Source organism: Nuphar pumila, chromosome 12 (genome assembly GCF_984573655.1).
Source record: "Nuphar pumila chromosome 12, dmNupPumi1.hap1.1, whole genome shotgun sequence".
NCBI lineage: Eukaryota > Viridiplantae > Streptophyta > Magnoliopsida > Nymphaeales > Nymphaeaceae > Nuphar > Nuphar pumila.
Genome location: NC_143260.1, coordinates 18034125 through 18058650, shown reverse-complemented (window position 1 = coordinate 18058650; position 24526 = coordinate 18034125). Strand labels below are relative to the sequence as shown.

Below are 24526 nucleotides of genomic sequence, written 5' to 3'. Positions count from 1 at the left end.
TATAAAAAAATTTATTGAAATTTTGGGTATCACATTGATGGTCCTTAGCAAATGAGAATGTCCTGGTTGTGAAGAGTATGCAGAGGAGGTGGTTTCACCTCAATTATTTGCTCGAGAGAAGTGATGGGCTGCAAACTTTGAATCTAAAATGCGATGTGGAGCTATGTTTGATTGAAAATGAGCCTTTGAAAGAATAAGTGTATGCTCTAGGTTGAATTGCAAGATTTGCAAATTCAATAGTCAAATTCTAGAAGATGTGGTTTTGTCTCAATCATTCGCTCAAGAGAAGAGAGAGTCTGCAGACAAAACAATAACTCTACTAGCATTAAGAAGCCAAAGATCGAACCCTCTAATGTTTAGCTATGTACTGTGAATGTTTGTAACATGTTCACTTTTTGAATAAATGTAATGAATATATGTATGAGCAAACTTATTTTCGAATGACTGAAATGAATATATATGTATGAACAAGTTTATTTGTGAATGAATAAAATGAATATATGCATACCAAGTTTTGAGAGGTTTCAATTTCAGGAAGTTCGTAAATTTGATTGTGTGAACTTCGCACTAAGTATGTGAAGTTAGTTTGTGAAGTTTCAATCACGAAAGAAATCACAGATATTGTTATGCGAAGTTCGAACTATATATACGAATTTAGTGTCATACTTGTGAAGTTTCTATGGTTTTAATTACTGAAAGTACATATATTTTGTTAGTTTAACTTCACATATATTTTTTATGTAAACTTCATGAGGTATGTGTAGATTAAATAGGATATTTATGAGGTTACGAGGTTCAGTTTAACAGAAAGTTTGCATATTTTTTATGTGAATTTTGTATTATATATGCGAACTTAGTCAGGTATTTGCAAAGTTTTAAGGTTTGAGTTTAATAGGATGTTCGCAAATATGATTATGTGAATTTTGTAATATCTACAAAAGAAAATTATGAACCTCCTTTTAAGTGAGAGTTTGTGATACTCAACGAGCACAATGATATATCGCGCAAACTTCATGAGTTTTGCACGTGCGATAGGTAAAAATGTCCTAACGAAGTTGGCTATTTGTGATCTTGGATATTGGGCGGATTTTGAAAATTGTAGTGCATTTCAAGAAATACAGCATTTATGTCAAACAATATGTCATTTTACAGAAAAAAAAATGTCATTACTGCACAGACATAATAGCTTTAAATTTTACAACTTACAAATAAATTATTATACAATAATGATTGATTAAATAGGATTTTATTGCTATTTTATTTCATAGGTATGTTTAGAAAAATATATGTACCTTGTGTCAATCTTTAAGAAACTCAACCATTTTTCTTTTTGAAACTATACATCAATGTTTATTACAGACTTCTATTAAATTGTTTTGAGATTGTATTATTTTAACAAAACCTTTTTATGCCTTTACATAGTAGTACCAATACCTCGCACTCTTACCTGTTTCCTGCAATATTGATTATAAAGAGATTTCAAGCTGGATACTTGGACCCTTAACTTTGAGAATAAAGAAAATTTAATTGAGCATCTCTCAGACTGCTTGCACGTGCTAGCACGTACACACACACACACACACTTTTAGCGGTAAAATCTCATGTTATTTTGAAAAGTCTGGTTTTTTCAATATAATAACAACATATATACAAACATAAACTATATTGTATAGACAAAAATATTGAAGTAAAGTACTGCCAAAGATATTTTTATTATCATAATATCACAAAAAAATATGATATTTTCAAAACAAATGATATTTTAGAAAAATATTAAGTTCTTTTGTATTACATCGGCCTTGGAAAATATTAAAGTAAAATCACGATATTTTCAGAATATGGGCAATGTTTGTGACATAGGACCAGAGAAGCATAAGGAAAGGTCTTGGCTTTGGCCGCATCTAATTCAGTCTGTCTCAACTTGATCCGACCAATCTCATTCTCACCTCTCAAGCCTCAGGTACCTCCTTAGATTTTTTAAAATGGTTATTTTGAAATAGAGAAAGGACATATGAGTCATTATGACTAACGCCAGAATCGCATTCAAAGTTTTACAAAGAAATTGAAAAAGGAGAGAAATTTAACTGCCCGTTTTCTACGTAATCAATGAGAGAGAGAAGCCATCTTCCACTTCTTCTCCCCCCTTGCTTTCCTTCCCAACCACCTCCTTCTCCTCCTCCTCCTCAAAAACCCTAAAGAAGGTTCACCCACCACAATTTCTCACCAGAAAATGGAGGCCCTGAAGCCCTCCCAATCACCACCATCCTCAACCAGCTCCAGCAGCACCAACAGCAATTCCACCCCTCCACAACGGTCTTCATTACCGTCCATCCCCAAGATCCCCCCAAAACCCTCGCTCATCCTCCAGGAAATCCCCCCTCCCACCACCTTCATCCAGGCCGACCCCTCCTCCTTTAAGCACGTCGTCCAGATGCTCACCGGCCTCCCTGAAACAGCCGCCGCCCGGAAACCGCCCTCCCCTTCCGCCCCCTCCTGCGATCAGCCGCCTCGGAGCCACCTCCCCACCTTCAAGAAGTCCTCCTCCTTCAGGCTCTACGAGCGTCGCCAGAAGACCCTCCGCAAGCTCAAGCTGTCCAACTCCGGCTTCCTCTCCGGCGGCGGCGGCTCCTCTCCAGCGGCGTCCCCGCTGCCGCTCTCGCCGAGCACCCTGCTCGACCTCACGGGGCTCTCCCTCAGCCCCGTCACGCCGCTCATCTCCGACCCGTTCGCCGCCGCCTCCGCCGCTGCTGCCGCCGCCGCCGCCGAGGAGAAGGCTATCGCCGAGAAGGGGTTTTACCTCCACCCGTCGACGCCCCGCGGCGGCGATTCGGCGGAGCCGCCGCGGCTGCTCCCCCTCTTTCCGATGACATCGCCAACGGATTCGTCGCCGTCGCCGTCATGAGGAGATCGGACGGCCGCGATTGCATTCGTCGATCGATTGAGGCCATCCTTTGATTCAATTGTACAAATTCTTCTCTTTCTCCTCTGTTTTTCTTTTTCCACTTGTTTTCTCGTGATTTTTTTTCTTCGTGATTTGAATTGTGAAATATTATGGATCGTTGATCGTGCGATCGAATTTTCCTTGGGATTTTTATCATAAAAAACTCGCCTTCCTCTCTGCTTTTTCCTCTTCCTCCTCTCCCGCTTCTCGTTAATCATGATTAGTAGTACTCTTGATCGTCATTTAGTTGGTAATTAACTTAATTGCACGTGGGTTTCCTCTTCTTCTTTCTTCCTCTCTTTATAATCATCATTAGTGATATTCTTAAGCGTCATTCCGGTGGATCATTAACTTAATCGCGTGAAATCTGACCCCGCTGTAAAAATGTCTGTTGGGGTCTGAATTGTCATTTCGGAATTGTGGATCCTTTAGTACTTGTGTTTTAGGGTTTCTTTTTTCGTAAAATGACGGTCGTCTCCCTGGGTGGGTTGTGGAGTAGACGGGCCCAATTTCATCCGGGTCCATCTACTGGGGGATCCCACCTTCATGGTCCGGATATATGCTATCGTATGGTACACGTGTCCGGATCTAGCGTAGTGCAAATGAAACAAAAGTAGTACCAAAAACATGTTTGATAGGATCAAATGCGGAATCAAAGAATTTTTACGACAGTGCATCCGGGTTCTATCCTATCTTTGGTTGGATTGTGGGGCATGGTTGAAACCGGATCCAAGTCCATCTATTTATAAAACCCTTCCCGCTACAGGATCTGGTTGGCGGGGGTATCATGGTCTTTTATGTACTTATGAAGGGCATGAAGGGAATTTAGTCGGTCGATGTCTGGTTTGGGATATGAATTAAACAACGGTTATGATGCCCTTGGTTTTGTTCGGGAGTTGTTTGGATGCTTCCGGTAGTCGTCGTTGTTTGTAAGGGTATTTTCGACATTTTCTTTCCAGATGAGTTGGAATTAGGAAACCGATGGGGAAGCGGATCAGGTCATGCTGAAAAATGAGCATTTTTTCTAATGCTGACATCATGGCCGTCCGATTTGCATTTTAAAAAGCTCAAAAGTCAACAAAAACCACGTGGCATTCATCCAAAATGCAAACAGACGGCCACGATGTCCGCATGAGCAAAAACGCTCATGTTGAGCATGACCTGATCTGCGCCCAACCGATAGGTGATATTGCGCTCTTCCGTGTGAGCGCTGAAGAATCGAAGGGACGCTTCCGTCTTTCTGTGTTTTATTGGGGTTACTATTGTAACTTAATATTTTTGCGATGCTGCTAGCCCTTCTGCCGCACGAGAATTTAGGGCGCAAATGGGTCGGATTCGGGCGTCTTCGGATCAGGATTCAACACATAAACTCAGATATGGATCTTAAAAGTAAGATCTGAATGAATGTATGGATCGGATTTGGACTTAAAGGATCGGGCTTGTTGGATTTGTACTCATATTCGGACCAGTACTTTGATCCAGATTTAAATCTAATCCATCTACACTTTTTCGCCGTGTAAACATTTATTTGTGAGACTCGATGTTATAACTTAAAATGTCAAAGACGTGCTTAACTCTACTAGGTTGGATCCTGCTTTGGATTCGGAGTTGTTGCCAAATATTCTGATTTGGATTTGGTTTGTCATGATTCGCACCATATTGGACCCGTTGCACCCTTTGGGCATACGGGCACGACATGAACTGTTTCTTTTCTGTTTGGATGTTGGGATTACCTATAATCGGATATTAGCTTAGTGGGATTTGTATTCAGATCTGAATATGGCAATCTTTTGTCGTATCCAAATCCAATTAGCTTTTACCCTCCTTTCCGGTCTGACTTAGAATTGATTCAAATGGATTTGGATTTTGATAGCATTCAAATATGAAAACCTCAAACCGGATCCCACCCTCTAGTTCATTGGTTTTATAAGGGGATTTACTGGGTAAACGGTAATCGATTGGTCAAATATTCCAACCCAAATCTGATGCATTGACAACTTAAAATGATAGATATAGAGCTGATTCAAGACCCAAATGCACAACTTTTCTTTTCTTTTGCAAACTAGGACACAAGGGCACTGATGTTTTTATATTGCAATTGGTAAAAAAATTAATTTTTGATACTTTGATATACAAAAGTATATTATCATTGAAAATATTATTAAAACTATTTAAAATTATTAAATTGTATACGATAATGTTTGCAAAACCGTGTCACGTGGCGTGTCATATGTCGTGTGGCTCTCTTAGACACTGGAACCTCAATGGCGTATCCCTGTGACAGAAATATGGCGATAATAAGAATATGGTTATTTGGTTACATTATGTGTCGTCATCATTTAATCATTTAAAGAAGGAATCATATCATATCATTGATGGTCATGATGATGACCATAATAATCACCACATCATCATTTTGCTTGAAGTAAGGCTCAAAATGATGGTATAATTGTGGTGACGGTGGTGGTGGCCTTGTTGTTTATTATTGGGTTGAGGAGACCATATCATTGTTATTGGGAGAATGTGAATGCACGTTATAACTTTTGCAGGTGTAATGTTGGGAAACTCCCTTCTATGACTACTAAAATGGCAACAAAAGATTGATGCAATGCATAAATCATAAAGCCAGTACCCATAAGTCAATATAATCAATAAAATGTATAAAGCATGAGTTACTTTTGACAAGGGTCATGGTCACCAAGAAGCCTCCTAGTAATTTCTATTTGGGAGTTGCTTATGAGAATAAAGTACTGCATTACATTGGTGAAGTAGGCATACTCATTGGATGAAGATTGTTCGACCCATATGAGTCCATCATCCAACAAGACTGCTCCATGTTCAGATTCGGCTAAACCTAGATGCCCCCAGAGTTGGATCCATTTTATGTTCCCCACAATATGGGGCTCAAGATGAGCTGGAGTTTGGTTGGTTAGAGTCGACCGAGATCTGCAATAATATATGATCAGATAAATATCCTATCTGTATTGGTTATAGGTTGTTCACAATGAAGTAAACACAATATGTAAATGAATTATAAACAATGTTGTCAGTATCTGTGCGAATCGGCATGGATCGGCTGATTTGTATCTTATCAGCAGAAAATAGGTATGATACTAATCTGAATTTAATAAATGTAAAAAATGCTTGAAATTATTTTTTTAATGTTATTTTAATGGTTTTAACACATGTCACATTCTGATTGACACAGAATATTTTTTAATTATTTTTTAGCCGATTCAGAATGATTCACTTGAGAATCGTTATCAGCCGATTCACCTGAATCGTTAGCCAAACCATTCAATAGCCGATATGATTTTGACAACATTGATTATAAATGGTCTAAATACCTTGGGATCGTGTCATTATCGAATTTGGATTAGTGTTTTATATTAGACCCATGATCATATTTGAATCTAATCTGAAACATTTGAATATTTTACATGTAAAAACCTTTATCTCAATCTTCTTTTACCAGACCCTGTATCACCATATATATTTTGGATTCGGATTCAATCTTACATTATCAGGCCTTATTCAGATTCAAACTCAGATCTAGATTGACTGCACAAAATTTTGATTCATAATTGGATAAAAAAAGGATCCAGCCTGTATCCAATCTGTTTGCAGCGCTAGTTCAGTCCCATCATTTGCTTATTTTTACCTGTTAGACTCGTAGGTAGATTTAGATCATGTTCACACCATTGACAGCCCAATTAATTTAAACAACTTATATTTCCTAATCACTTAAGTATTTTTCCATGCTGGCTCGGTTATGTCACTATGATTAAAAGTTCAAAAGGCCCAATCAAATACTAATGGTGATTGACCATGGGCACACTTGCAAACTGTAAAAACAATTAACCAGTGATATTGGTTACTGCCATACATGGGTCTTAGAAACAATGCCTCCTACACAATGTTGTTACAATCGGTTCAGTGTGCAAATCGGTTTTTAAAAAAAAAAAAACTGAATCGAAACCGAATGGTTTGTGAATCGGTACTTTTAAACCATTAGATGACACGTCATTAAAAATTATTTAAAAAAGTGTTAAAATTTTTTAACCCTCATTAAAAATATTTAAAAATGCTAGTTGAATCGACCATAGATAGGCCACTTTTGAATCACATTTGGGCCGATCCAGGTTGATTCTAACATTGCAATTACATCACAGGGATACTTCAATTTTCTCTCGCGTCGTGTCCTCGTATATGCTATTCTTAATGATAACCTACCCAAAGTGGTGTCTCTTGCCCTTTTGCCGTCTTCTTATGACAGAATGAAAATTCCAGGTTCCTGTTTATGGCAGCAATTATGGGTGGCTTGATTTACAGGTGTTCATTCAAAATTTATCATGGTGTCTGAAGAGACTAAACAAAAGCTTGGTCATGACCCAAGTTTCCAAAAAGTTATAATCATTTCCTCTATGATACCAAACAGAACAGTACGGCACATACGCAAAAGATGCAGACCCCCACAAACTCACATGGATGGCTAGTGAGCCATATGAGTTGGTGTATACCAATAACTTTATCATGCATACATTTGAATTTATGTGACGCTCTCAGGTTCAGGCGCCAAGAAACAGCATTTCTAAAACTTGTTATTATCACCAATGAATCCCAATTACTTAATGATGCATTTCTCTAATCAGACAGATTTACCGAAATGCAGTCGTGTTGCCTCACGTAGATACAAATCGATACATAAGCATAAACCACCTGGGGATAAATCTTCGCCTACTAGATCTCTTCAAATGATCGGATTGTCCGGAACTTGTGATTTTCTGGGAGTGGGAAATTCCCCGGCCGCACTGAGATCATCACTTCCAAACCTAAAAGACGAGGGACAAAGAATTATAATGATTAATGAGAAGATTAATGAAATAATAGTAGGTCGGATCTTTGTTTACTGGCAATGTGAGGAGATGACATCGATAAGATCCAATTCCTAATACCAACCAGTTTTGTGATTAAAACAATGGAGACTTTGGTTTTGTTATTGATTAAAATATTTTACCTGCAGCATTTGCAGCCTCTGCTTCCTGAATGACATCAGTCACAAACAGAATCTGTGATGGCTTGTCTACTCCAAGAGATTGCCAGATTTCTATATAACTGTGTGTCTCTCTTTTGTTCCTTTAACAAAAGAAAAGAGTGAGAAAAATCAACTAGTAACAAAGCAGAGGAGAAATACAGGGTAATGCAAGGATCATGACTTTTGAAATGTACAAAGGAGTTATTCAAGGTAAGCTACCCTACTGTGGTATCAAAGAATCCACATAGATATTTCCTCAAGTCACCATGTGCAGTATTTCCAAAGATAAGCCTTTGAGCCTCCCTACTACCACTTGAATATATGTAGACCTGCAAGAATATAACAGCACAAACTAGTATTTGGTAAAAAGTTACAAACTTCCAGGCAACTATCCAATATAGCCAGCCAACTTTAAGATGATAATAATGAGAAAATTCTAAACAATATTGAGAAATGAGTTTTATGAGATGGATATAGTTTGTACATTACATAGATAAAAGGATGGGAATACAATGATCATGGTTAACTAGTTCTATAGCAATATAGTTAAATTGCACGCTGTGCTCTTCAGATCTCTGGAGAAGACCAACTATCATGCTCCTACATTAGGTTGAGAGTTTGAGATACCTCCCAAAACTCCCTGTTGGTCTGCTAATTATCAAAGTTCTTTTTGGCTCCTTAAACATGTGAATCAAGTTTGAATATTTTACTGTTCTATTTGACTGATTATTTAAGAGGATACTCTAAGAGCAATTAAAAAAAGGAAAAAGAAAAACTCAATTTCCAAGCATAGTTAGCATCTTCCAAAAATCCACTCAATTTCTCAGTTTCATTTCATCTTTTTACTATTGTGAGTAAGTTTTAGCCCTAAACTATATGTACTCAACTCAATAGTATGATAATGTTGTGAATATATATTTGCTATAATCATTTGTATGTACAAACGACATAGCAAAACCTTTTTTTTCCTAATCTTTTTGGTTTTAGTAAATTTGACCCCATGGATGTGATCTACATGCTGCATTTACTGTGAATCAGCATTTGGATTGCCTCCAACACAGGAGCAAGTTTTCTTCAGCAATCAAAAAAATCGAAGGCCATGAATGCATCAAATTTTTTTTACTCAAAAAAACACGTTTTTCATTGACACCCGATCCAAGGGTCAATCCCACTAAATCAAGCATGCTGAACACATCTATGACATTGGACTGAGTCAAAACAACTTGCATCATCAGATCCCAACTAGATTGTACATACAAACGATTGTAGGCTTCTAGCAAATATATACCTAATGCTGTCCATCTAAGTATCATAGTCAAAACTAGTTGGTTATAGCATGTAAATCTTCCATTGTTATGTTCGATCAAAATTTGCCCAAACTCTGTATATGAAGCAGATGAATAAAGAGCTATATATTTAGGAAAAAAATAGACATGTATATTTGTACATAGAAAGCAAAAGTGGATATTATAAGCTGCATTCTCATTTCAATATTAACAATTTCTCTCACTTAACAGTAGGGTGGCCATCAGGCCAGGTGCCCGATGGGCTGTCAGGTACCCGGCCCGTTCCAGGTCAGGCTCGGGCAGCAAAATGCAGCCCGGGCCCAATTAAACTCGGGCCGGGCCGGGCCTGTTAACTAGGTCAGGCCTAAACGGCCCGGAGCCTGAGCCCGATTGTAACTGGGTCAGGCCACGCATGGGCAGGAATATGGGTTGGACCTGTTGGGCCCTAATCAGGCAGGGCCGATGGCCACCCCTACTTAAACAGACTCAAAATATCAAATTGATAGTGTCAAGAACTACACTAACACACACAAATTAATAACAAGTATCAAAGAATCACGCAAGCTGGGCAGAGTCTCATATGGACAGAGAGGGGTTAGACCGTTAGAGCCAAAATGTATGATGTTAGCAAATTACATTGTCACAAGGGTGGCATGAGATCTCTCAACCGTAAGACAAATCCATTGTACTCTAAGTCCATGATACTAAAAAATGTCATAACTGAAAACTTCAAGTAAACTATGTGGGAGATAAGAACCTTGATGCCCATAGCATGCCACTTAGCAAGAGCTTTAGGCACATCCTCAAAAAATACTCCCTTCAGTTCATTGTTCTCATAACCCGTTCTCCATATATGACCCTGAACATGAGAGCAGAATTTGGCACAAAAAATTGTTTGCAATATATGGATGCACACACACACACACACACACACACACACACACACACACACACATGTTCTAGTACCTGTAATTGTTTCAATGCAGTAATTTTTCTGTCAGCCTTGATCATTGCTTGTACATTGGCCACCAAGGAGTCAAGGATTTTCTCTTTAACAGCCTCTTCAGATGGTATGGCTTGTGAACCTGAAACACCTTGCTCTAGATCTTCCTTTACCTGTACAAAACATTAAGTTGTATGAATATAGAAGTGTCCGCTTATATATTCTTCTCAGGTTGTATGGGAATTTGTACTTTCCATTTATTTACCATTAAATGCACTTTTTCATCTCCCTACTATAAATATTTATATCAGCCTTTGTACCATTCCCTGTATGGATTCTCTACATGGCAGCTTTATATATCTTAACCTTACCTTGTTGGCTTTTCCATAATGAAACACTAACTTTTGTTTTTACTGAAAACCACAGGAAAACATTCACACGGGTTAAGTGTGTTTCCTTATTTATTATATTTCCAACAAGTCTACCATAATAATTTAAAATTGCATTTCTATTTCATCGACCAAAATACTGGATTCCTTTTGAGGACTAATACCAGAAGTCTAATGATCTTGAATGGACTTTCGATGTTTTATAGATAGAAATATTCTTTCAGATATATATGAATGACATTCACAATAATTGTCATTGTGATCCTTTCAGCAGTATGCCTCAATCCTACTATCGATGACGTGCAAAACTCTGGAAATAAATGTGCAGTCACTTATAAAACTGCACATATAGCTGCATTTTTTATAATAGAAATTCATGCTTCTGTAACTCTGTTTAGATATGCAAAAACATACTTCATGCTACTGCAAAAATACATATTACCAATAAGAAATGCCCAACGTGATTATCTGCAGATTACCAAGAAATGAACCAAATGAACCTTCCTATATAGGCAGGCACTTGCACAAGATGATCAGAAACAAAAGCAACAAAATCTTACTTGTGCACGTAACAACTTTATATCATCTTGAGTTTCCTTGCTCTCATAAGTGGCAGTCAAATGCTTCTGCACATTATCACATGCATATGGGAACAGAACGTCTGCGACAAAGGATATTGGGGTTGTTGTACCTTCAATGTCGAGTAGAATGCAGCTCTACAAAATACATAAAGCGAACAAAATAAGAAATTAAAGCACATGATACTTCTAGGCAAGTGTTCCAAATGAGTTTTTGCTACGAACCTGATGAAACTGAAATTTTTGGTACATATTGATTCATTAACTTCCTATGCACACACGTATTTACATACACATACACATACATTTATATGTATACATTCATACATACATATGTATATGAAACTCACCCAGTGTGGATCCCCTACATGGTTGTCCTCAGCAGCTTTTACAACCCCATTTATGTGTGTGGCACCGCTTCCTACAGCTCCTAACTCCTTGTTAAGTGGACCATGACTTGGACTGGTCCAATCCAAACCCATCTGGTAGAGCTTGACAGCAGCATCAAAGAGATAATGATAGCATTCTGCCTGCAAGGATAAATCCAGACTTCTAGGCAATGAAATGAAAACCAGTTTTCATGCATGTCATGTCAGTAAAAGACAACTAAGGAATGACTATTTGAAACTATCATGACAAGAACGCAATACAAAATAGTTGCACGACAATTGCAACTGCATTTCTTGGAATTAATATTAGTGTTGTTAACAACCTACTCACACTATCCAGTCTTGCAAAAAGTAACTTTATTTAACAATTGAATGTGCATTCTGTTAAAATGTATTGTTGTATATACTCATATCCACTATGTCACATAAGTGCGGGTGCGGCGATGCAGCACTTTAAAAAATATTTTTTCTGTACTTTCTCTGTCTTCGCCACTTCAAACAAACAAACAAACAAACAAACAAACAATCCTCAAAGCACTCGCAAAGAGTCCCTATATCCTTGTGGTTAGTGGAGAAGGGTATATATATATATAGTGAATGGTAACTGCTCACACGTTAGGTGCAAAATGAACGTGCTAAATGGGTTTTTCAGCCTTTTTATTTTATTTTTAAATTATGACCGTACAGATGTGATCTATGTACTTGATTTTATAGGGATCAACTCTTGAAGTGTTTGATTCCAACACATAGGTGGGTTTTTATAAGGTTCAAAAAATCAACGGTCCAAAATCTTTGAGACTCCAAATATCATTTTTTTCATCGAAAACACATGATCCAGGTGGATTACTCATAAATCAACCATGTCTGACACATTTATGGTGTCGAAACTGCGAAAAAAACACCGGAAGGGCAAAAAAACCCATTTAGCATAGAGTTGTCAGTCGAAAAAGTGGGAAGCGATTTGGGAAGCAGAAGCAAGAAGCAAGAAGCGAGGCACTTCCAAAATTTTAGAAAGCGGGACGACTTAAAAGTGAATCAGGAATTGTCTAGAAAGCGACCTAGGAAGCGAAAAAAGAAAGGAAAAAAATAAAAACATAAAAAAAGGGAAAAAGGAGAAGCGAGCTTCCTCTAAATGGGAAGTGAGCTTCCCTTAAATAGGGAAGTGTGCTTCCCGATTTTTTTTTTGCACTTTTCAGCACGTTTCATAAGCGCCACATTTCACACTTCGAGGAAGCATGCTTCCCCATGCCCTATAGCGCTTCTGGCATGGGTGTAACTAGGATTCATGTGGGGGGGGGGGGGCAAACAGGGGCGTAGAAAAAAAAATGTATTTGTGCGATAGTCGGGGGGGTTCGGGGGCAGCGGCCCCGAAAATTTTTTTTTGAGATAAAATAAAAAATGGCTACAATTATTAATAAAAATCTATTTCATATGGACAAATCAAACTATTTGCTGCAGTCAGGGCTGGGCTAGGACTGGGCTTTTAAAAAAAAAAAAAAATTTAACTGTTTCGGGAGGCAGGACTGGGCTACAGCCCAGTCCTGCCCCCCCCCCTAGCTATGCCTTTGGCTTCCGGTAACCCTGATTTAGCATGTATCATTTCATACCTAACGTGTGAGCAGCTACCAATTTCTATATATATATATATAGAGAGAGAGAGAGTAATGTGCTCCTGCCCACCTTGTTATGCCCCATTCTGCCCTCTCAAAAATCATTGTTTTTGGCATTTTTTTCTCACATCTAACACCATAGATGTGATCTATAGGTTTTGTTTAGTGGGAACCGGCTTTTGGATCACCAGAATCTGACCTGCATACAGGTTTTTTCAGTGATCCAAAATCAATGGCTATAAAGATACCAGTTTTTTTTTTGCTCATAAAAACATATTTTTTGACAAAAAAACATGATCCAAGAGTTGATTCCCACTAAATCGAGCATGCTAAACACATCTAACGGTTCTGATCTATCATAAAACACTTCAAAACTATGGGGCAAAACGAGAGAGAACGAGAAATGGGACCTAATATGTTTAGTTCTCATATATATATATATATATATATATATATATATATATATATATATATATATATATATATATATATATATATATATATATATATATATATATATATATATATATATATATATATATAGTTTTAAGTTAACACTAATGAAATAAAAATAATTATCATATCATCAATTCATCATGCATAAATTCATGCAATAAATCAAATTAACAATCTAAAATTGTTATTCCTCATCAATAAAAATAATACCACAATTGAATCAACCTAAATATATTATGGCTACGCCAAGTGAATTAAGAAAACAAGAAACAATCAAACAAGTCAAGCAAAAAATAAGTAAATTATACTAATAAAAAAAGCAAACAATGCATAATTGCATACCAAAAGTATATCATACACAGTGTTATACCTAGGTTCGGTTTTGGTGAACCCAGGCCTAGGTTCGGCTCTGATGAACTCAGGCTTGGGTTCACCAGAGCCGAACCCAGCAGGCCTGGGTTCGGTTTCGGTTATAGGCCTCAGGTGAACCCAATCCTAAGTTCACCAGAGTCGAACCCAACAGGCGAACCAAACCCAGGCCTCAGTTCACCAGAGGTTTGACCTTTGCACCAACGAGGGGAAAAGGAAGAAGAATAAGAAAGAGAAGAGGAAGAGAGAGAGAGAGTGGTACTTGTGGTCATCGTGATCGTCGCTACCGCCATTGTCGAAAGAGGAGGGGAGGAGGAGTCAGGAATGGAGAGGGGGAGGAGAAGGGGGGGGCAGTCATGCCCTAATGCCCCCAGAATTGACCGAGCACATTTTGGACCAGAATAGACTCGGTCAATTGAACACACCCAGAATTGTTTGATCGCACTCGGTGTAGCAAATTTTCATATTTTCCGCAGCGGGTGCCGCACACGCACCCACGTCGCGTTGCGTCTACGCCGGTGCAGCCGCCTCTAAGGAGAGTATAACATAGATTATACGTAAGTATACCTATATACATACATAGATTTTCTTATATATATATACATATATGAGTATATATATATGTACTATGTCACATAGGTGCGGGTGTGGCGATGCGGCACTTTCAAAAAACTTGGGTGAAGGAGGGTATATATATAATATGGGACAGACCTAGGTTTGTATACCCAGACTAATTCAAACTTGGGTTTACTTTGACCCAGGTTTGAATCAAACTGAGTCAAAGCAAACCCAACAGACCCTGGTTCAATTCAGACCTATGTCTGCTTTAACACAAGACTGAGTCTAACTTGGGTCAAAATATATTTAGGTTTGATTCATATTTGGGTTGCTTTGAACCAAGTCTGAATCAGACTTGAGTCTAAACAAATCCAAATCAATCAGATCTAGATCAAACCTAGACATGGATCAGACCTGAGTCTGACCCAATTAACACCTAGTTGCTTGCTTGTGCCAGGTGTTGTAAAACTATAAAAACATAAAAAAATGGGGAAAAGGGGAGAGAAAAAGAGAAGAATGAGAGAGAGAGAGAGAGAGACTTGGCATAGATGCAACAGAGGAGGAGATGGAGGAGGAAGGGGCGAAAAAAGAGAAGCAGAAGGGAGCAGGAGAGGAGGAAGAAAGATACGTACCTCTCCCCCCTAAAATTCTTGCATCCCTTTTAGCGAGACCCCACCATTCAGGTACGCACCCCCCCCCCCTCTCTCTCCTCTTGTTCTGCCTCCTCCTTTATTTCTTCCTCCTCTCCCCTGCTCCCTTCTGCTTCTCTTTTTCCGCCCCTCCTCCTCCTCTGTTGCATCCACGCTGAGGCTCTATCTCGTTCTCCCATTTTCGCCTTTTTCTCTCCCTTTTCCCCCTTTTTATATTTTTTTTAGTTTACCCCCCCCCTTAATTTTTTTTAATGGACCAAAATGGAGTCGGTCAAAGTTATATCTCATAATTTTTAAGCCTGAAAATATGATTTTAAATTAAATATTTATATTTAATATGACAAAACTGTGAAAATTAATTAAATGTGGGATGACGTCAACCTAGGTCCGGACATGGTCCAAAGCCCACTGACAAGATCTAAATATATTAAGAAAAAATTATGAATTTATTTATTTTTAACCTTTAAATTCAAGCAAAATTCGGCTTAAATTCAGGTTAAATTTAGGCAAAATTCGGGAACGAAATTGATCTAAGACCATAGTTTGATCCGTTTCGGAACGTAGATCTCGTAGGAGATCTATTTTATCGAAATTGGATATCGGTTGGTTCAAAAAAAACATTTTTCTAAATTAACCAATCTCTATTTTTGGGTCTTTTCGGTTTCGATTGGACTCGACCCGCTCCGTTGGACCAATGTTAATATGGATCTGGACCCAGTCTAGGATCCATAATGACTAGGACCCGATCCGGATTGAGATACAATTGGATTGGATATGGATTTGGATCATGGATCCAACCTGGATCAATAATCCATCCATGCCATATTAAAACTAAAATGAATTTACAACTTTAAAAACAAATGTTTGAATTTAAAGACTAAATAGAACTCTACCCCATTTGGTCGTCTAGAAGGGGGCGTCCCCCCCTAGAATATTCCATAGGATAAATAAATAAAATATATTAAAAAATTTAAAAAGATAAGGTTGTTAGTAGAACTCTACTCCTAAAGGGTCTAGAAGGGAGCATCACCCCCTCTAGAACCCTCATATCCTATATAAGAGGTTAGGAACCCCTCTCTCTCTCTATAAATCGTTTTCTAGAGAGAGAGATAAAGAGAGAGAGAGGTGAGAAAGAAATAAAGAGAAAAGAAAAGAAAAATCATGAGTTAAGGAAGAGAGAGAAAAAAGGAGAGAAGAAGAAGAGCTTTATCTATGATTTTCCCTCTTTCCTCTAACTTTTTGTAAAATCAAAAATCAAGGTACGGGTTTTTCTCTAAATCTGAATGGGAAGGGAGTTAGTGTAAGTTGATTCAAGCATGGGTTTAGAGAAAAAGAAGAAATTTAGTCATAAACATATATATTTTATTGTTTGTCGATTCATATTCATGAATCTGATCATATATTGTTTGTCGATTCATGTTCATAAATCTGATCATATATGTTTTGTCGATTCATGTTCATAAATTTGATCAGATATATATTTATTTTTCTGTCCACCGATTCATGCTCATGAATCTGATATAATTATTTTTCAGTCTACCGATTTATGTGCATGAATCTATTATACATATTTATTTTTTTGTCAGTCGATTCATGTGTTTAAATCTGATATATATATATATATATATATATATATATAAAAATCTTCCGATCATGTTTTTAAATCTGATTTTATATATATTTTTTAGTAATCGATCATATGCATGAATTTGTTCATAACATATGTATTATGTTGTTCATCGATCATGTGCATGAATATGTTCATAAGATATGTATTTTGTTGTTTACTAATTATGTACATGAATCTGATCATAATAGTTGATTTTCTATCAGCCGGTCAGGTACATGAATCTGATTATAAGAAGCTGATTTTCTGTTAGCCGATCAGATACATGAATCTGATCATAAGAAGCTGACTTTTCTGTCAGCCGATCAGGTACATGAATCTGATCATAAGAGGCTGATTTTTTGTCAACCGATTAGATAAATGAATCTGATCATAACAAACTGATTTTTTTGTCTGCTAATCATTTATATAAATTTGATCATAAATAGATCAGTTTGCTGTCAGCTGATCATACACCATAAATAGGTGTTTGCATGACTGTTAATTATATGTATAAACTTGATCATATGCATAAATATGATCTTGAGTAGATCGTTTGCATGTTTGTTGATCATATGCATAAATTTGATCATGAAAAGATAAATCTGCAAGATTTCTATATGCATGTGTATGTACTTGGTCAAATGCGCATTCTTTTTGTGTTGTGAATGTGCATTGCGAGCATAAATTGTGAAACTGTATATGTTTTATGTTCACTGAAATTTTGCAATAACATGAATCATTTTTGAGATTATGTTAGTGATTATGTGTGAACCACTGTGGGGCCTATGTAGGCCAGGAGCATGTGTTACTCATGTGCTATTGAAACTGTTTATACATTACAAAATGATTTCTGAAAATTATTGGTTTTCCAAAATTAATTACACTGTTAAATTTTTAGGATAAGAGTCCGAAATTGTTATTGCATGTGGATTTGCATAATTGTTCTTGTGTAAAGAACCTGTAATTGATTTAAATAGTAAAAGATACCAAAATAGCGTAATAATGTTCTTCCTTTATGTTCCTTTTATAGTGTGAAAATTTTGAATGACAATCATGAAAGACCGTCAGGATACTAAAACTCTGTGTGTAATTGTGTCTCGAAGAACCCGATGTGAGATTCATGTTCCCGACCACGGTTTTAGGGAGCTTTCAACCACTTTGCCTGGGGGTAGTATTCTTAACTCAACTGTAGTTATTGGTATACCAAGAAAGTGACATCAATGGTTAAAGATTTTTATTGATGTCCCGGCATTAGACGAGGATTCCTAATGTTTGGATGAAAGGTGAGGATTCCTGATATCGGTCAAGAAATAAATGTGGAACCTAGTAATTAAAATAGAAATTGTGTGTTAAGCTATAACCGAGAAATACTTTGGACCTCAAGAACTTCCGTTTTGAATATCTGCGGGTTTGTAAGGAAAAGTGAAAATTAAAATTGTATGCATTTAATAGGGACACGTATGTAGCAACTCTGATAAATAACTTAAGACGTTATTCAGGAATGTGCATTGATTCATTCATCCTTTACTGTTCAACATTAGTTTCATGCATTTTTTAATATTGATTTAGCATGATATTATTGAATGCTTGAATGGTAAGTTAGTTCTGGTAAATTATTGCTTGTGATTTTCTCTTAAATTGCGATTTTCTCTTAAATTTGTTCATGAATTAATTTATGTTATTTCCTTTCCTGTTGGATTTTTAGAGGAATTCATACAAGGACTCGTTCTTACCCATTTTCTAAAATTGTTTTTCAGGCATAGAGGCTCGGTGATGCGTGGGACTAGCTGGCTAGAGGACTCGAGGCTTTGTGACTTATGTGCAGGATTACATTGAATTGATTTTTAAATTTAAAACTTTTGATTTACTTATTAAATAAATAAAGTTCAATTATTATTTTTAATTGACTATGCATGGAATGGTTTATGAAATGGATATATTAAATTTGTGATATACCCCAGATCCTTGGGAGATTTTCCGCAATTGTTTTAAAAAATATCACTATTTTTCAAGGGTCAGTTGGGGTCATTACAAAAGATATCATTCAAATCAAGGTTATAATTAACCTAACTATTACTATCCAAATTATCTCCTGAGATGGGCATACAATCAATAGTTCTCAGTCCAGGCAACACCAAATATTAGAGGAACTGAGCCTTCAAGATGGTGCCAACGACACCAGTTTCCAACCTCACCATCCTCGAAAGAGCTCGGCCAAGCTATACACCCGAGTGTGCTAAATAACTGATATATTGATGCTATCTGTCTTGGAGTTTCTAAATCATGATACTTCTGGAGTTTTCTACAAGTATCACAATATTTGGTGAATATGATAGATGTACAGATCCATTTCCTTTTACATACATTACCACAAAACATATATTTATGTTTCTTGTCTACTTGGATATGTATACTATAGAATCATATTACTTTTTCTTATATATTCATGATATACAAGTCTATACCAATTACTACATAGCACCTAGGAAACAAATTTTTTGTTCGAGATCCCGTAGTTTGTTATATTTGCAGGTTTGAATATGTATCAAGGCACTTGTTCAAGTGTTGATAAGAGCAACCTAAGTGCTTTACTGCATCCTATAATACCCTTGGGAATGGGATTCTTCTAGTTGGAAGCAATGTTTCTAAACAAGCACAAGCTCCAGGACCACAGGGCTGGGATTACAAGGTGAGGAAACCGCCAAATGAGAAGCAACTAGCTACTAAGACGTGGAATCAGGGAATGTATTAATGTTGTTTCAGACATGCATGTTTATCATGTTTTGCTTTGTGAATAGGAAATCTGTAAAGTCTGCAAATTTCTCAGAATTTTGAAATGAATAAAAGAGGATTTTTTATGATTTTTTCTGGTATTTAGCTTTGATTAAATACCATTTTCTGACATTTTAATTAGCTAACATTGTTCGACTAATTGGTGATTATTTATCAATAATATTCTGGCATTTTTGTAAGTTATTTGATATTTAAGCAAGGTTTTATACGAGGGTTTTTTTATCTGTCCAAATTGATCAACCCATGTGTCCGGGATTGGATCCAATTGGAAGATCCAATCCAAAGTAGAATTGTTAATTTTGGACCTGAGAGAGAATCCGAACTCATACAAATCCATTGTGAGTTTCGAGACCTCGGATCCACTCTATATATGGATCTCCGAATGATTCGGGTCAGCCCAAATGGATTCTACTAAGTAAAATGAGATTTGGATCCAATTGGAGACCCAAATGGATCCCATTAAGCAAAATAAGATTTGGATCCATTTGGATTTATTCGGGTCATCCCAAATAGATCCCACTAAGTAAAATGAGATTTGGATCCATTTGGAGACCCAAATGGATCCCATTAAGCAAAATAAGATTTAGATCCATTTGGAATACCCAAATGGATCTCACTAAGAAAAAGGTATTTCGGATCCATTTGGAAACCCAAATAGATCTCACTAAGTAAAAAGTATTTTGGATCCATTTGAAGACCCAAATGGATCTTACTAATAAAAAAGAACCCAAATGAATCTCACTAAGTAAAAAGTATTTTGGATCCATTTGAAAATCCAAATGGATCCCACTAAGGAAATAAGATATTGGATCCAATTGGATTCCATTACGTAAATTGAAATTTGAACCCATTTGGAGACCAAATTGGATCCCAATAAATAAATAAGGCTTTCAGACCCATTTGAGACCCAAATGGATCCCATGAAGGTAAAATGAATTTGTTTGGATTTGGATCCAATTGGGGACCCAAATAGATCCTACTTAAGGAAACAATATTTGGATTCACTTAATATCCAAATGGATCTTCCTAGTGTACTATGAAATTTTTTGGATCCACCAAAGGCCCAAACAGATCCCGCTTGTATGGATCGGATTTGGGTCCACTCAGGACCCAAATGAATCTAATTAAAGTAATATATATATATAACATTAGTAGGATTGATTTGGATTTGATGAGACCCAAATAGGTCTCACCAAAATCCAACTCCAAACCTATTTTGGTTTTCCTCTTAAAAACCAATTTCGAAAACCCCAAAAATTTCAAAATCAAAACACAAAAATGAAATTTTCATTTCCCCCTTCATAGCTTTTCAAAATTTAAAACACCCAAAACATCTTTTTTTCTTTTCCCCCAAAAATCCCTAAGTTTTTTTCCCTCTTATTTCCCTTAAAGTTCACCTATAAATACCCTATTCCCCCACCCTTTAACGCATTCTCTCTCTCTCTCTCTCTCTCTCTCTCTCTCTCTCTCTCTCTCTCTCTCTCTCTCTCTCTCTCGTGTATTTCACGAGAGCCCTTGAGCTTCTCCATCGTGCAAGCCACCTCCGTGGCCACCTGACAAGTGTATTTCAGAATTTTACGAATAAATGTATGTATGTGGTTCATGCTTTTCAATATGCAGATTTCTGAATTATTACGCAATCATATTTGTCTTAAAGCCTGCATATGAATGGAAGACCAGATTTTGATGCATGAGTACAATATAGATTTACGATACATGTAAGCATGCTCATGACATGATGTTTGATGAAATGAATATTGTATGATTTACCCATGATAAAGAACATGTTATGCAATTATTGTTTTACGAAGGCTCGAACCCAAATAGGTGGCTCCCGACCTTGTGCACAGTCAACTGGACCGATATGTGTTAAGTGCTCCAGATGGGTGGCTGAGAACCTTACGATGGGTTAATTGAAATTATACATGTATGTTAAGAGAATTAAATGATAAAGAATGCATATGTTAATTCTCTTATAGCTTACAATGAGAGGGTAAGCAGTACACTATGCTTTGTGGGATATTGTTAAGCCCGAAGGGTTGCTTCCCCAGCCATGGAGATAGAGGATAGCTGCCACTGGTGCCATGAAGTGGTAGTGACTAGTGAGATTGTTTTAGCTTGTTATATCAAGTTGAGGGTGGTGGGAGCTCTCTCTGGGTTGTACCTCTAATTTGGATATTATATGTATTTTACCCACAAAGTATTGTGAAAGAGAAACAAAAAGTGTATTGTGCATATAGTGAAGGATAGCATGCATCATTTAATAAAGAAAACATAAATGAAAGAATTATAAGTTATCCATGCTTTCTGAGAATGCTTTGTTTGCACAAGTCATAGATGAATTGAATGATCATGCATGAGTATGGTTATTGCATATGATATTGAATTGTTACGTTTAAGTTATTGAGTATACTGAAAATTATTTATTTACATGAAAAATAGTGTCATTCATGTATGCATGTTTCTATGCAATAATGTTATTTTATTGTATTCCTAGTGGGGGTTTGTAGATATTGACCCCCCTACAAATTACAGATACTGAATAGTTGCAGGAGCGTAGCGGGAAGCTGCGGCGGCATCAAGAGTCAGTCATCGTCCTTTCCCAAGAACTGGAGTTTTGAGTACTTGTTTGTACTAATTTTGTAAAAACCTTATGGTTCATTTTGAAATGAAAATACTCCGATTTTGATTTGAATCATTTATAAGTGTTATTTTGTCTTACTGTTATAGATCGAATCTGTAACCCACCAAGGTTTTCAACCGGAGTGAAAAAGGTTGTCTTTCCACTGCTATACAAAATAAAAAGTTTTACGCATTTTTTTTTCTGGTTTTAAATCTTGAGGCGTTACAAAATCTACTCCACAGAACCAAGGCTTTTATTTTGTGAATTTCAAATATAGAGTCTATATTCATCAGTGGATAGAGAAGTGCATCTTACCATTGGCTAACAATGCCTTTCCATCGTCTTCCGTAGAAGATTCCATTGCTCAAAACAGTTTTTTCAATTACATGGAATCACATCTTGATCACAAGAACAAAATATGCAATTAATGCTAACTGAGGACAAAAACCAATAAATTATTAGGGAAAAGCTTTCATAAATAGGATCAAATCTTCTGAAGTTGGCTCAGGAACAGAAGTATAGGGGAAGATTAACTCAAGGGAGTGGATTCGTAAGCCTATAGAATTTCAAGAATCAGAAGCTAGGGGTCACTATTGTCTCTGACACTTGATATGTATACTATAGAATCATAATACTTTTTCTTATATATTCATGATATATAAGTCCCAATTATTACCTAACACCTAGGAAACAAGTGTTTTGTTCGAGTTCATGTAGTTTACTAGGTTTGAATATGTATCAAGGTACTTGTTCAAGTGTTAATAAGAGCAACCTAAGTGCTTTACAACATCCTATAATACCCTTGGGAATGGGATTCACCTGCAGGGCTGGGATTCCAAAGTGAGGAAGCCACCAAATGAGAAGCAAGCAACTAGCTACTAAGACTTGGAATCAGGGAATATATTGATTCTGTTTCATAAATGCATGTTTATCATGTTTTGCTTCACGAATAGGAAATCTACTCCAAGAATCAAGGATTTTATTTTGTGAATTTCAAATATAGAGTCTATATTCATCAATGGATAGGGAAGTGTGTCTTACCATTGGCTAACAATGCCTTTTCATCATCTTCTTTAGAAGATTCCATTGCTCAAAACAGATTTTCAATTACATGGAATCACATCTTGATCACATGAACAAAATGCAATCAATGCTTATTGAGGACAAAAACCAATTACTTATTAGGGAAAAGTTTTCATAAATAGGACCAAATCTTCCCAAGTTGGCTCAGCAACAGAAGTATAGGGCAAGATCAACTCAATGAAGTGCACTCGTAAGCCTATAGAATTTCAAGAATCAGAAGCTAGGAGTCACTATTTTCACTGACACCTTAAAAGTCCAAAAATTATGGTAACTATTGCTGCAACAGAAAGTTGCATCTCTCAGTTTCAGTTTCTAGTAGCTATATGTTTACTGTTTTAGTTTCTTGTAGCTATATGTTTACTACCAACACTATCTGACATGCCTATTTTTTAAGTACTATTAGCAGATTCCAGTGACTCTAAACACAATACCAAATAATTAATTATTAATCAATACTACCCCCCATTCTTAACACTCTACATATGGGTCCATTTGCCTCTGTACATGTGTACGAGTACTCATGAGCATGAACATGGGGAAGAGGGTGTAGTATAAGGCCATGTATTAAACCGCAGGCATGAACAGAAAATACACCACAAGCAGTAGCTTTATCAATGGCTGGACAAATGACAGGCTGCCAATGTCAACCATCACAACCAAAAGGCAATTTCAAGCCAAGAATGACTATGCACGTATAGTCAAACCAGAGTTACCGGAAGCTTCTTAGATAAGTGGGAAGCCCGCTTCTCGGAAACTCACTTCGGAAGCGCGATACTCCTCACTTCTGAAACTTGATGGGAATCTCGATTCTCCCACGCTTCTCCTATGTTTTTCACACGCTTCATCTATTCTTCTTATTTCTCACTCTACTTTTCATGTTTTTTATGTGTTTCCCTCACGCTTCTCACTCACTTCCACGTGCTTTCTCTAAATTGGCAATCATCATTTTTAGATTTTGCTAAAAATTTAATTTTTACAGTAAAAAATCATGAAATTTATGAATAGTCACTTTTATTTTAGTTTTTATTTGTGTTCCATTTCGATTATCATTCAATTCTTATATTGTTTTTTTATTCCTCACTTCCCGCTTCCTATACATTTTAAAATGCATCGCTTCTCGCTCTCGCTTCCCGTATCGTTTCCCGCTTCCGCTTCCTAGTCTGGCAACCATGAGTCAAACTGGGTATCAAGTAAAACCATGTTCAAGAAGTTCA

The 24526-nt window shown here is 36.8% G+C and overlaps 2 protein-coding genes across 4 annotated transcripts in view; one reads left to right on the top strand and one right to left on the bottom strand.

The window, feature by feature from the left end:
* The first annotated feature begins 2230 nt into the window (after window positions 1-2230).
* On the top strand, window positions 2231-18716 carry LOC149820179 (VQ motif-containing protein 4-like). The gene is made up of 2 exons (XM_089981762.1): window positions 2231-2962; window positions 18571-18716. Exon 1 carries the CDS (start codon window positions 2231-2233, stop codon window positions 2900-2902), a length of 672 nt encoding a protein of 223 aa, XP_089837888.1. The 3' UTR covers window positions 2903-2962; window positions 18571-18716.
* The window catches only part of LOC149820178 (haloacid dehalogenase-like hydrolase family protein), a 30718-nt gene continuing 13529 nt past the window's right edge, over window positions 7338-24526 (bottom strand). The window contains exons 6-12 of one of the 3 annotated variants that reach the window (XM_089983043.1): window positions 11523-11702; window positions 11155-11310; window positions 10229-10378; window positions 10020-10121; window positions 8196-8305; window positions 7959-8077; window positions 7338-7773 (exon numbers count right to left, since the gene is read on the bottom strand). In XM_089983043.1, coding sequence (XP_089839169.1) covers window positions 7682-7773; window positions 7959-8077; window positions 8196-8305; window positions 10020-10121; window positions 10229-10378; window positions 11155-11310; window positions 11523-11702 — 909 coding nt within the window. In that variant the 3' untranslated portion in view covers window positions 7338-7681. The remainder of the gene's footprint in view (window positions 7774-7958; window positions 8078-8195; window positions 8306-10019; window positions 10122-10228; window positions 10379-11154; window positions 11311-11522; window positions 11703-24526) is intronic. The other 2 variants (XM_089983044.1, XM_089983045.1) reach the window with 2 other exon arrangements.

Coding starts and splice junctions, on each gene's coding strand:
- LOC149820179 (XM_089981762.1), top strand. CDS start 2,231: ATGGAGGCCCTGAAGCCCTCCCAATCACCACCATCCTCAACCAGCTCC.